The following is a 13,801-nucleotide window of genomic DNA, read 5'->3' on the forward strand; positions in this document are numbered from 1 at the left end:
TCAAAATAAGTTGTTTGTAATTATTGCTTAGGTGGCCAATTTTTTTAATTTTTTTTTATTAATTTACTAGAAAATCTAGCAACTGCTGCTTACAGCCTCACATCTACACAAGCTCCACAAGTCTTTCTCCAAAGTTGTCAACGTGAGCGGCAGAGCATACATTACCCATAAGCCCCCATCACGATGACGCAAAAGGTAAAAGGTTAAGTCGCCAAGATGGTGCTCGAAAGCACTATGGTTTGGTAAGAAATGTTTTTGAAATAACTTTAAAATATCTTTAATACGATAGATGGACACTTGTGTATATATGTGCTTTTTAAAGTTTAGTATTATATTTCGATGTGGTTTGGGGAGTGATTTTTGTAAAGGGATGAGCTTTTACGTTCATTTATTTCCTGAGTCACGGTTAGCATTGGTCAAGCAAAAACGGGCAAAAAAGGACGAAAATTTTGTAATAATGTAAAACTATAACATTGCCACTCCAGTGAACTAGATTATTATTTGATTTTATGTCTTAAAAGTACGTCGGTGTTTGTTTGCGCTACATCAGTTTCATTTGACAGGAGCAGGAGACTTGTGTTTTGTTAGCTCTGTAGCTAGCTAAGGCTTCCGAGATGATTTGGTCCAGTAAGAATAAGATAATACATTGAAATGCTGGCCATTTTAATTAGTCTGCCACTTCCGCACTTACAAAACATTATTGATTCAACCTGAAGACTGCTGTTAAGATCAAATGCTCAAATACCAGGGCTGGGTCTGTTTTGTTTCCCTTTTATAAATGCCACTATTGTGGGAACTATGTCAGGGTGACTAGACGTCTTTAATTAAGGACACAGTTTTGAGCCCTGTGTTTCACCCAGTTTCATGCAAGAAATATCCCAGGTGTCTCTATTTTTTGACAATTTGATACCCGCCAACAGTAAAGGGGGCAATATGTTGTCATTTGTTTACCCAAAATAAAGAAAACTGCTTGAAAATTAGTCTAAGCCAAGAAAAATGCACTGCAAGGCGCTCAGATTATATACTGACCCACTAGTATGTCGAGAATGGACAATATTACGTGCTCTTTTCTTTTTTTTTTAACTTTAAAACTGACTATGGTGACGCCTCATAATTTCCTTCATATTTTATCATTGAATTAATCTGCCTTAAATTGTCACAGTATTGTCTTGCAGAATAAGTCTCTGGGCAAACTTCATTATTCTTACAATTTGTCATCTGTTGTTGACATTCCCCGTTTTATCTAACCTTAACAATTGTTTATTCTGTTTTAAGTGTGGACAACAGTGAATACATGCGCAATGGAGACTTTCTGCCCACGAGACTCCAAGCACAACAGGATGCTGTGAATATTGTCTGTCACTCCAAAACCCGCAGCAACCCTGAGAACAATGTGGGGCTGATCACCATGGCAAAGTAAGACTCAACAAATTCATAGAATATCATTGTACATTTTTAACTGGATTTTTATTTAATTGAACACATCAGAACTTCACTTTAACAACTTCACTTCAACAATATATAGTTACACTGCCAATTTAGTTCTATCTGTACACTACCCCTAGCTTCTAAATGATCTTTTTTACTTATTATTAGTAGTACTTTTATATGTAGCTAAAACCTGAAACAGTCTTCTTGAAGATGTGAGACAGGCCTCTACTTTAACAATGTTTAAATCCACGCTCAAAATGGTTGTGTTTAGCTGTGCATATGACTGAAACGTTTTTATTCTGTACTCTTCTCTTTTAATATTAATAATGTATGTTTTGGTTTGTTTTTATTATGATTTTAATGTCTTTCTTATTCTTTAAAGCATTTTGAATTACATTGTGTACCAATTGTGCTATACAAATAAACTTGCCTTACCTTGTAGCAACTGTGAGGTGTTGACCACTCTCACCCCAGACACAGGCAGGATTCTGTCAAAGCTACATGCAGTTCAGCCCAGAGGAAACATCAGCTTCTGCACAGGCATCAGGGTGGCACATGTGAGTTCAGGAGTTTATTTTTTTTGGATGCTATCATCTTAATAATTTCTTGTTACCTTGGGTTTTCCTTATTTATAGCTGGCTCTGAAGCACAGGCAGGGTAAAAACCATAAGATGCGCATTATTGCTTTTGTTGGCAGCCCAGTGGAGGACAATGAAAAAGATGTAAGCCCTACTGTTTTCCATAAATGTTTTCTATGTATTTTGTTATAAATCTTAATATTTTCTTGAATTCTTTTGCAGCTAGTGAAGATGGCAAAGCGTTTGAAGAAAGAGAAAGTCAATGTTGATATTATTAACTTTGGAGAAGAGGTAGTTGAAAGCACACATGGGTTAATAATTTAACTATCCAATTTAAATGTAAAGTTGTAAATGTTTATTGTTAATTTCACTTATTTTATAGGAGCTAAACACAGAGAAATTGACAGCCTTCATTAATACATTGAACGGCAAAGAAGGCGTGGGCTCTCACTTAGTTACAGTTCCTCCAGGTCCAAGTCTGGCTGATGCTCTTCTGTCTTCCCCGATCCTGGCTGGAGAAGGAGGTGCAGTCTTGGGTTTGGGAGCCAGTGACTTTGAATTTGGAGTTGATCCTAGTGCAGATCCAGAACTGGCTTTGGTACAACCTATAACAACAGTGTTTGAAAAATTTATATTCCACTTGGGTATGCATTTTTAAGGAATGTATTTGTTTTTTAGGCTTTGAGAGTGTCAATGGAAGAACAGAGACAACGCCAAGAAGATGAAGCTCGCAGGGCAGCTGTGACTTCAGCTGCTGAAGCTGGCATTTCTGCACCTGAAGCAGACGGTGAGGAGCTAATCTAATCATTTATAAAAGTAAAATAATTTTGTCCATTTATTTGTTTTATGCATGTTTTTTTGTTTTGCAGAATCTGAGGCAACTCTTTTGAAGATGTCTGTTCCTCAATCAGACAGTGGAAAACCTGCTCTGCCAGACTTCAGTCGCATGACGGAGGATGAGCAGATTGCATATGCTTTGCAAATGTCCATGCAGGGAGCAGAGGGTATGTACTATTTTATATACACCTGCTGTAAGGAAACATGCCAAATTACTTCTGATTGTTTGTTTTCTGAACACAAGGGCTACTGTAGGCCGTAACCCATATCAAAACAAGAGCAAAATAACAGCAGTCTCAGCTCACTCAATCCAGTCTCCAAAATAGACCAGTAACTGGCAATGTGATTTTAATTTTTTTATAGAGACGTTTTTGCATGTAAGGGCAAAATATGGAGGGACTGGGGCTGGGAATGTAAGTGTCTTGAATGGGTGGCCAAACTGACTGAAATAATGGGGACTGTGCAATGAATGGAATATGCAATATTTTGTATGGTGCAATAATGGGAACTGTACAGTGAGTGTAATGTGCAATGAGTGTAGTGTGCAATTTTTATTTTGGTCCTTTTGGTACCCCAGCCCTTGGGACAACAGATGGAAATTGGCCTTTGGCTATAATCTGGTGTTTTTAAATTCATGTTGTATCATGTCTGTTCGTTACCATGCATCATCCCAATCAAATAAGTAAAATTAATAAATTATCAAATAGAACCTTCATATTAACTTGTCAGCACAAGTGTCACATACAAAAGCAGTTAGGACAACAAAAAGTGTCAACTCGGAACTAAACACACCAAAAAAAACACAACATAAAAATCATTAAAATTTTTATTATGTGTTTGAACCTCCTTTATGTAACCTCACAAACAGAAATATTTCAGTTGCTTTTTGTTTCCCTTACAGAGTTTGGTGCAGAGGGCATGGACACAGGAGACACATTGGATTCAACTGAAGTGAAGGTACACTCACAACTACCAGAGCTTTTTTTTTTTTTTTTTTTTTTAAATAGAATTGTCAAACAGTTCAATTTAACAGTTAGGGACGGGACAAGATCTTGTGAGACAAAATTGCCACAAATATTGCACATGCCGTGTCTTATGAGATTTTTTCCGATGTGTTGGATTGAGCATAAAAGAGTTAAGTGCTGCTGTCTGTGTAATCCAAGTGTGGAAATGAATGAATAATGACTATAGTGTAATGCTTTGAGAGGCTTTGAAAAGCACATTACAAGCAGTGTTGGGCATCTTACTTCAAAAATGTAATTAGTTATAGTTACAAGTTACTTCTCCCAAAAAGTAACTGAGTTAGTAACTCAGTTACTTTTTGGGAGAAGTAACTAGTTACTAGGCAAAGTAACTATGCTGTTACTTATGTTAAAACAATAAAAACACAACAGATGTGAACCTTTAACATTTATTTCACTTTAACAGATTGCCACTATATTGTATTTGTTTACAAGTAAATTATAGAATGTATCAAAAATTTAAAATATATAAAAAATGTCATTTGAAGTGCAAATAAATCAACATGTCACGCAATTTCAGACAACTGCACTTCAAATATTTTCTTCATTATAATACTGAAGAAAATCATTGCAGTGTATTGCAAAACTAAGGCATTCAAATGTAAACCATGTAAAATAAGACAAAACCTTTAAGCTTTTCTGGCCACACACTGTAATTCTCTGCCCAGTATTCAAATATTAATCACTCTCATTTCAACATAAACTGAACTTTATCCAACTCTTTAACATTCATTAAAAGATTCACACAATCCCTCTAACACATATCTATTGCTTTATTTATTTATCTATCTATCCATCCAATCAGCTGTCGATGCACGTGTGGACAGGACATCATTTCCCATCATGCATTAAGCGTTTGTAGTCCATGCAGGCGGCCGCTGGCGGTGAAGAGCTGCTGCGCTCGCCTTGCTCAAAAACTTCCCGTTACCGGCGCACAGGTTATGTCAGCGCAAGTCGGTGGCATCTTGGACACAAAACTAACCGGCATGCACCGCGCACCGATCGACGGCGATAGTATCTGCGCCCGCCTCATCTCAAACAAGCCTTTTATCTCACCCCGAGCCGCGTTGCAGCTCCTCGGCTGAGAGACTGATGAAGAGCAGAGTGCACTGAATTAAAAGTAACGCGCCACATTTTATAGTCAGTAACGGTAACGGCGTTAGGATGCTGGGAAAAGTAATTAGTTAGATTACTCCGTTAGTGAAAAAGTAACGCAGTTAGTAACGCCGTTATAATGTAACTCCGTTATTCCCAACACTGATTACAAGTGTAAGCCATTATTATTATAATCCCTCAGTCGTAGACCTGTCACAATAAATATTATATTCCATCTGTGATTTATTGAACAATAAGTTGATACTCATTTTTGAGGATCAAAATTTATTGTGGGGACTTTTTCTTTGTGCTAGTGGAAAAAAATGTTATTTCTCTGTACTATAATGAGATTTGTAGAAGGTCCAATTATGAACTACAACTCATTATAGATAAAACTAACTACTTAAGAGTTCCATTCTGTTACGTAATTCCATCTTGTCCCATTCCTATTAACAACTGAAAATTATTTTAAAGTAAACTTCTCACTATATACCAGTATGTGTATTTGCTTGAGTTTTAAAACTAATAACCAGTCCTCTTCGTTCAGGAAGAGGAAGACTATGATGTCATGCAAGATCCAGAGTTTCTGCAGAGTGTATTGGAGAGCCTCCCTGGTGTCGACCCGAGTAACGAGGCCATCCGAAACGCCATGGGGTCTTTGGCTTCACAGACTCCCAAACCTGAGCCCAAAAAGGATGAAGAGAAAAAGAAATAAAACTTCACTACAAAGGACTGTTATTAATGATGTGTTATGCATGTAGAGTACCAGTGTTTGTGGCAATTGTCTGTTCATGCTTTCCACACCCACTCAGTTTGCAGAATTGCATTTTGTACCAACTAAAACTGCTTTAATAAATGTGGTTTTACTATTCCACCCTCAAATTGTAACCAGTTTCATGATATTTCTTGACGCAAAATGGAAGCGTTGCGGTATTTACATTGCTAACAGATTCAATTTTGAGTATTAAAAATATATTTAGCTGCATGTTTAAGTTTAAAAATTTGTTTAAATCACGTAATGACTTAGGCAAACTGTAAACGACATCAAAGACGATAGTGTCGCCTAACGTGATGACGTAATACGTGTGCGACAGTAACGAAAATCTCCTTCGAAGTTGCAGGTATTTCAATGCACAACACGAAATTGTTTTATTTACAGCAACTACACCGCGTTTGCTACGTCAGTGCGGCGTGCAATCGTGATATTTGTGTATTTTAAAGGCCTTGTTTAATCCTGTCAAAGCGTCAGTTCGTGGTTCCCGTATTATGTATCTAATGCTAACTGCTAGCCTAGCCAAGCGGGAGCAGCCACTTGTTGAAATCAGCCCATTTGAGAACTTCACAAACTTTGACAAAATCCTGTTGTTAAAATGTTAACAGTTAATAAGCATACGGTGTAATTAACTCTAAATCAATACATCTCTAATTAAATTTGAGCATTTTTGTGCAAATAAGGGTCTGGTTCCGTACACTGAATGTTTTTGAGGTGTAACTAAAATTTATGGACTATAGAAGTTATCACAGTATCATACAAGTCTATAATATATTATTTACAAAGGAAGTTATGCAAGCTTAAGCAGATATGCTTAATTTTTAACATAAACTATTATAGTCAATTCTAAATATCTATAATGATAACAATTTTTTATTAGAAGCTTATTTTTAAATTATTTTAAGCTATTATCTATTATCTTGTTTTATTGCATGTTACCATTTTCCTGCTGTTCTTCAACTGTGCGGTACAATACTGGAATTTCCTCACTGTGGGACTAATAAAGGCATATCTTATCTTATCTTACTAGGTTTTGATTGTTGCTCTGGAAATGGGAGACATGAAGACTCCAGACTTTGATGACTTGTTGGCAGCTTTTGACATCCCCGACATTGAAACCATTGAGTCCAGTCCAGAGGAGGAGAACAGTGACACAGAAGGAGCTCCAGGAGGGAAAGACAAGACGACGTATCCAAGTGACCAGAGTGATGTTCCAGCAGTTAGTGTAATTGTAAAAAACACTGTGAGAACAGATACACCAGGGACTGAGAAAGAAAAACGCGTCCACAATGATTTCAAAACACAAAATGATTCAACAGAAGGGGACTCACAGGCTGCAGATCCAGAGCTATGCAACATTGAAGATTTATCAAAGGTTTCCAATGGCTTAAAGGGAAATGACTCAAATACAATGTCTAATATAGAACCAGTACCTCAACAGTTAACAGGGTCCTTATCAACCACTTTTGAACATGAAAGCAAAACGAATGATACTACTGTACCACTGCAACTTTCACAAGACGCTAAGGACAGTATAAAACCTCTTTTTAATACCAAGTTGTCAACCATTGGAAGCATCAGTCCCGTTTTATCTCCTTCTCAGGTCAGCAATCCAAATACAAGTACCCCATCACCCTACAACATCAAAACTCGACTAAATCATTTCAACCAATCAGATGAGGAATACTCTGATCCTGATTTAGAAGGAGCATTAGTCATCCAAGAGAGTCCAGAGTCTGCAGAATCAGCAATACCCCCCAAACGACCTAAACTAAAACATAAGCCAGATGTTAATCTGTATTTGAGTGATTCTTCTGAAAAAATATCAAATTCCATTCACACATCTTCTGCTTCTCTGTTGGACAATTCAGATCTTAAGAATGAAGCAAAAACAGGTACCCCGAGCCAAGCTGCTCCGCTCCCCTGCCCGCCTCCATTGGTAAAAGATGAGAAATATCCAGAACATGTGATCGATGAGCGGGATTCCCCTGAAAGTCCACCCCCTAGTGAAACAGGGATGCTGGTTCCCAGAAGAAGCCCTGAACTGCCACAAACTAACACTGAATGCACAGAGCAAAGACCAAAGGAATGTGAAGCAAGCAAGGATACTGCGGAAATGACAGAAGAGATGAACTCTGAAATTGAGGAGAAATTCACAAGCACAGTAACAGATCCGCCTTCTCTGGGTCCAGTCAAAGTTAAAATGAAAAGATCTGCCAGAGCTGGTTGTGCTAAAAGAGGTGGAAGAACCAAAACTGAAGCTGTGAAAACTATAAAGGCTGAATCTGCCACAAGGCCCAGAAGAAAATCAATGAAGCAATCCAAGGAGGAAGCAGCAACAGCAGGAAAAGGAACCAAGATAAAATTGTCCTCTGCGCCTGAGATCAGCTTAAAAACTACTGCAAAAGTCACTGCTGCGGGGATAACTCTACGTAGTCTTGGACAGAAAACTCTACCTGGAGGAGTTACTTTACCTCTGCCTTCACTACTGCCCCCTCTCAGCAGCAGCAGTAGACCAGCGTCTATTGTCAACAGCACAGGAGCCATCATATCTAAAAGTCAGACCAATCTGGTGGAAGCTTTTAATCGAATTTTAAATAACAAAAATCTGCTGCCCAGTTACAAACCAGACCTAGCCTCCTCCCGCCAGGCAGAGTGGGGCCTCTCTTTGCCAGCTCAGGTAAATGGTTGTTTTATTTTTTCAGACATTATCTTTTGTGTATTTTTTATGTAGTCAGTATTGAATGATTGATGATTTTCAAGCAAAGTTATGATGTACACCTTAGTAGCTTACCATCACCAAGTGTGGAAATGAATGAATAATGACTATAGTGTAGCGCTTTGAGAGGCTTTAAAAAAGCGCATTACAAGTGTAAGCCATTATTATTATTATTATTATTTTGTTTAAAATTTTCATGTAATTGTTTAAAAACAAATACACTTATGGTTAGCTTTTTTATCAGCTATTTTTCGCATCCTTTCAAAATGTTTTTAATTGCTGCTAGTTAAAATAGCATATTTCTGAAATATAAGTTATCAATTTTCTCTTCTATCTTCCATTTAAGTGTAAGTTTGTTGTGGTTTCTCTTTAGGGCTACAGGTGTCTGGAGTGTGGGGATTCCTTTGCTTTGGAGCAGAGTTTAGCACGACATTATGACCGGCGCTCGCTGAGGATTGAGGTGACCTGTAACCACTGTGCCAAGCGCCTGGCCTTCTTTAACAAGTGCAGTCTGCTGCTACATGCCCGCGAGCACAAGGAGAGAGGCCTGATCATGCAGTGCTCACATCTAGTGATGAAGCCTGTCCCTGTGGAGCAAATGATCGGCCCGCACGAGCCCGCAGCAGCAGCTGGTCTGTATGTTTATCCAGGTCCTTCCTTTTTCCTGTTTGTATCTCATGTTTTTCTGTTTTTTGTTTTTTTTACAGTGCTATCATCTGTTTTATCCAATGTCAACCCAAACACCACATCTGTCAGAAAAACAGAGGAGGTTCAGTACGGCAATCATAAATGTCCAGAGTGTCAGACGCAGTTCAGTGGTGGTGAAGAGGTGGCCAAGCATTTTCAGGAACTTAAATCTCAAACCACTGTGAGTTTAATCTGGACAAATATTATACATTTTTCAGTATTTGATGCAGTATGTCACTGCCATTGTCCCTGTTCATATCAGACATGCACAGAGTGCTCTCCTCCGATGCTGTTGTCCAACAGCTGCTGTGCCGCAGCTCATCAGCGTATTCACCTGAACTCTGCTCCACATGTGTGTCCGGAGTGTGGAGGCACCTCCAAACCACCCACCTTCAAAACTCATCTGGAGGAGACCTGCTTCCACTTTGCACGCCGCATCGGATACAGGTGCCCCATCTCCTGCTTATACTATGTTCATGTTTGTTTTTTCCTCTGAATCACTCACACTGGCCCTTGTCTGCTCTGACAGGTGCTCCAGTTGTTTGGTGGTGTTTGGAGGCATAAACTCAGTGAAGTCTCACATCCAGCAGGCTCACTGTGACATGTTCCAGAAATGCCCCATTTGCCCCATGGCGTTTAAATCTGCCCCAAGCATCCAGAACCACATCACTGCTCAGCACCCCACACTCACAGACACCCAGGCCATGTAAGATTATAGATCATATATTAAATATTAAACATGTTTTCTTCATGTGGTTGACTAAATCTCTGTTTGCAGATCCATCTTTAAGTGTGTCATGTGTGACACAGTTTTTACCAACAAAAACCTGCTTTATATCCACTTCGACACACATTTAGCCAATCAGAAAGTGCACGTCTTCAAATGCCCCGAGTGTCCCAAACAGTTTTCTGTCAGATCTTCTTTAATGGATCATTTAAAGGTATAACACAGCATTATAATGTATGCAATAGAAAATATAGAAAAAAATATTTTTTATCAATGATATTTTATTTTTTATAGACTCATCACACTAAAGTCAAACAGGAGTCTCCTCTACTGGCTCAGTCACAACCCTCAGTGAAGATGGAGAGCTCAGAAGGGGAAGAATGGAGCACCCCAGCCAAAGAAGCAACGCCTCAAAAGGTGAGCAGAAGTATCATGTTACTATAGTACGCATGTTGTGTTAACAATATTTATATATAACTTTATTTTCAGACACGGAAGCATTTTCCCTGTACCAAATGTGAGAGCTCATTTTCCACAACGTCAAACCTGAGGCGACACATCAGAGACAAACACAAAACTGTTGCTCGCAGTTTCAGATGCCAGTCAGTTTTTCACTTGCATCAATATGATTCTATGCTTGTAATATCTGACATTATTGATATTTACATTGTATTTTATTGTCTGTAGGTTCTGCACTGACATGAAGAAGACCTTCAGCAGCAGAGCCATGTTAGAGAAGCACATTAAACTGAGACACACCCTTGAGGCGAGGGACCAGGACTTTGTCATGGTGAGCTGTGGATTCAATTTTTTAAATATTTGAATTTTTGTGTTTTTATGATGATTTGGTTTTAACGTTGATTTTCTTCATCACTGGGCATTAGTCCTTCAGAAGTTAAAGAGCAAAAGAGCAAGAGCACGCACACACACACACCCCCACACACCCACACACACACACACCTTTAATAAAGCTTGGAACATTTATTTTAAGTCTATATCACATCAAAGGTTTGTTACCATAGCACACTTTTTCATAGTTTGGACATAGTGCTGTGGAAGTAATTAAAATGGAAATAGCATTTGCAGTTATTACGTACTCTATTTCATAAAAAAAAAAAAATGTTGTAATACATTGGTTTTGAAGTGTCAGAAAACTCTATGCTTTCTTTACAGGTAAATTTTCACTATAGAAGTAATTTGAAATAATCTTGATTCCATTTATTTGCCAAATTATCTTGCTTATGATGTTTCTCATGATCAAACAGCCTTATTTAGTGCTATTATGAGACTTTTTGTGCTTCTTCACATTTTTCTGTTAAGCACTTCTTTGTATTGTTGTAAATAGCCACATAAATAAAGTTTGATTGTTTGATTTGATTGTGACTGCAGGAAGGTGGTGACGAGGCGGACAGCTCCTCAGAACAAGATGGTGGCTCTGTATTTCGCCGCAGACGTAGAGCGGCCATAAATTCCGAGCAGGAGGAGGAGTCTGTACAGGAGGTGCGTCTGGCGAAGAAATGGCGTTCGTCCTCTGCTTTGTCTTCTGACCCCCAAATTGAGAAAGGCTTTCGTTGCGCCCCCTGTGGCTACACGTGTGAAGAGCAGGCAGAGTTTTTGGAGCACATCAGCCAACACCGCAAAGGGGCAGGTGGCAGCTCTCAACAATGTTTGCAGTGTGGAGTTTGTTTCACCTCCAACCACTCTTTGTCACGCCATCGCTTTATCGTACATAGAGTCAGAGATCAAGAAAGCCAAGAAACAACCAACACATGTCCCACCCCCTCTCCAAACGAAAACCATGAGGATAATAAATGTGTATTTTCTGCACCAGAATCGCCCGCCTTATCTCAGGGGAAGGACAGCGAGGGGGCCTTGGCTTGTAAAGTGTGTGGTAAGCACTTTGAGAAGGCGACAGATCTTAATACACACTTCAGAACTCATGGGATGGCGTTTATAAATGCGAGAAACACAGCGAAAACTACCTGAGTTATAACGCTAGCTGTAACAATCATTTGGAGTGCCTTAAATATAAAGAAGACATGTTATACAATGCAAAATGGTTAATCATTAGCTTTCTCAGAGTTGTATTTCGAGTCATGTGTGTTTGAGTAATCCTGCATTTGAGGCTTTAGTTCTCAAAAAAAAAAAATCAGTTTGGAGTAGGGTTGTAGGCGACTAAAGGCATCCTGCCAATCGATTAGCTGTCTAAAATGGGGTGTGGCAAAAGCTTTCAAAACTATTATCTCTATGATCTGACTGCAACTGCATGGGAGTTCACGCAAAAACACTAAACCTAAAGACAAAATTTGTGATCTGCCTTTTTACAAATAAATACCAAAAATTCCAAATCTTTAGTTAACTTACTCATTCATTCACTCCTCTTTTCTGCTGTTGTCCCATTATAAATCCTTTTAAATAGTAAAATGATTAGTCGAAGAACTACAGCCCTAGTTTGCACCTAGCACATGTCTCCACCCATGGCCCTGTCCTTACTGGGATTGTTCAAAGGGGCTGGGCCAGGAGCAGCAAATCACTTACATGTTTTAATAGTTACTGCGCAGTTCTGTCATTAGGTTGTTTTAGATCAATATTGCAGTTTATAAGCAACACAAGTGAAATGATGAGATGGTAAAATATACAAGTGCATAATATGTCCTCTTTAAAGGTGTGCTATGTAACTTTTCTAGTGTAGTGTCTGCCACCTGCTTGTCTCACATGAAGAAGTTATTGCTTTGCCTGGAATGTTAAACTTTCCTCCATGGAGACAAGCTGGTGACATCACTAGCCCAAGTAACTGGTCAGATCTGTGGAGAAACAACCCCGCCCACAGCTATAATGCACATTTTTTACATGGTATTTTTTAGCAATATGGACACTTATTTAATAAATACAAGATGGATATATTTAATGCCATACAGTGGGGCATCTCCAGGGAGTCAAGCAGGTGGTAAAAGTTACATAGTGTGATTGTTTAAAGGTGTTCTATCTTAAGATAAAAAAACAAAAAAACAAACAAACATCTGAATTGAATAGGGCTAAGAAACACGCTTTGGCCTTACTCTTTACTCAGGATTGATCATATAATTTGGTTTGACACTGCTATCAGAACGAGAAATTGTGATAATAATTTTGCAACCCTATATAATAATACAATATTTTTATACCTTCTAGTACTTTTGTGTTTTTATGGTTTGGTCTAATTAGCCTGGATGCAGGTTTACTGATGTTTTGCCCAAGCCCAACAAGCTAGTTTCAAAGAGGCATTTTATACTAATAATTAATGCTATTGTCTATAATCTTAAACTGAATAACTGATTTATTTTTCTTTCTTCCAAAATATGTTTGCGTGTTTTGATACCCTGGGATCCTTTTGTAGTCACTGTAATTATGCGTGTGAAGGTATGTGTTTCAAGGCGTTTGTGTGAGGCTAAATATTAATATAATGTTTAAATTTTATGTTAAAATATGAGTTGAATAGTTTATAACCAGCTTTTACACCTTGCTGTTAATTCTTGCTAAAATGTGATTAAAAACACAAAAACACAACACAAATCTTGTCTTTTTTAAAATTTATTTCACAACAGAAGGACCTGATTTTCAAACCCTTACAGGAAAAATTAGTAATTTATTAAGGTTTTTTTGTTCTTGTTTTGTTGTCCTGGCAAGTCAGAAAATGTTTATAAATGGTCTCAAAAATATAACCAAAGAGGGTAGTTTAATCACAAATGTAGGACCAATGTGAACGGACCTTAAAAAGTTGGTTGTGCCCATGGATCTATTAAAATAACGGTTATGCCCTGTCCACTGTCTTGCCTGGAAGTCTGTAGTTTTTCAAATCGTTTAACTGGTTCCTAGTTTGGGCACATTGTTAATATTCACATGAAGTATCAGGTGCATTCACAACTTTAGATTATTATTATTTTGTTTTAATCC

At 38.2% G+C, this 13,801-nt stretch overlaps 2 protein-coding genes across 4 annotated transcripts; both read left to right on the forward strand.

Annotated features, from left to right (window-relative positions):
- The first annotated feature begins 156 nt into the window (after positions 1 to 156).
- Positions 157 to 5,851, forward strand: LOC117383307 (26S proteasome non-ATPase regulatory subunit 4-like). Its single transcript, XM_033980453.2, has 10 exons — positions 157 to 242; positions 1,276 to 1,416; positions 1,874 to 1,988; positions 2,067 to 2,153; positions 2,232 to 2,300; positions 2,392 to 2,607; positions 2,688 to 2,796; positions 2,879 to 3,013; positions 3,748 to 3,803; positions 5,511 to 5,851. Exons 1-10 carry the CDS (start codon positions 217 to 219, stop codon positions 5,676 to 5,678), a joined length of 1,122 nt encoding a protein of 373 aa, XP_033836344.1. The 5' UTR covers positions 157 to 216; the 3' UTR covers positions 5,679 to 5,851.
- Positions 5,852 to 6,031: 180 nt separating this feature from the next.
- Positions 6,032 to 13,399, forward strand: znf687a (zinc finger protein 687a). 3 transcript variants are annotated; one of them, XM_033981393.2, is made up of 11 exons: positions 6,032 to 6,084; positions 6,766 to 8,415; positions 8,828 to 9,086; positions 9,162 to 9,322; positions 9,404 to 9,588; positions 9,671 to 9,847; positions 9,920 to 10,082; positions 10,163 to 10,285; positions 10,358 to 10,470; positions 10,556 to 10,658; positions 11,258 to 13,399. In XM_033981393.2, the coding sequence occupies exons 2-11, from the start codon at positions 6,787 to 6,789 to the stop codon at positions 11,852 to 11,854; spliced, it is 3,510 nt and encodes a 1,169-aa protein (XP_033837284.1). In that variant the 5' UTR covers positions 6,032 to 6,084; positions 6,766 to 6,786; the 3' UTR covers positions 11,855 to 13,399. The 3 variants fall into 3 exon arrangements, with proteins under 3 accessions (XP_033837284.1, XP_033837283.1, XP_055084139.1); XM_033981392.2 differs by having other exon boundaries at positions 6,033 to 6,084; positions 8,828 to 9,322; XM_055228164.1 differs by having other exon boundaries at positions 6,045 to 6,077; positions 8,828 to 9,322.
- Positions 13,400 to 13,801: the final 402 nt, after the last annotated feature.

This window comes from Periophthalmus magnuspinnatus, chromosome 16 (genome assembly GCF_009829125.3).
Source record: "Periophthalmus magnuspinnatus isolate fPerMag1 chromosome 16, fPerMag1.2.pri, whole genome shotgun sequence".
Lineage (NCBI taxonomy): Eukaryota > Metazoa > Chordata > Actinopteri > Gobiiformes > Gobiidae > Periophthalmus > Periophthalmus magnuspinnatus.

Coding starts and splice junctions, on each gene's coding strand:
- LOC117383307 (XM_033980453.2), top strand. CDS start 217: ATGGTGCTCGAAAGCACTATGGTTTG. Junction 243..1,275: donor CTCGAAAGCACTATGGTTTG/GTAAGAAATGTT, acceptor TTCTGTTTTAAG/TGTGGACAACAGTGAATACA. Junction 1,417..1,873: donor GGGCTGATCACCATGGCAAA/GTAAGACTCAAC, acceptor CTTACCTTGTAG/CAACTGTGAGGTGTTGACCA.
- znf687a (XM_033981392.2), top strand. CDS start 6,787: ATGGGAGACATGAAGACTCCAGACTTTGATGACTTGTTGGCAGCTTTT. Junction 8,416..8,827: donor GCCTCTCTTTGCCAGCTCAG/GTAAATGGTTGT, acceptor GTTTCTCTTTAG/GGCTACAGGTGTCTGGAGTG. Junction 9,589..9,670: donor GCACGCCGCATCGGATACAG/GTGCCCCATCTC, acceptor CTGCTCTGACAG/GTGCTCCAGTTGTTTGGTGG.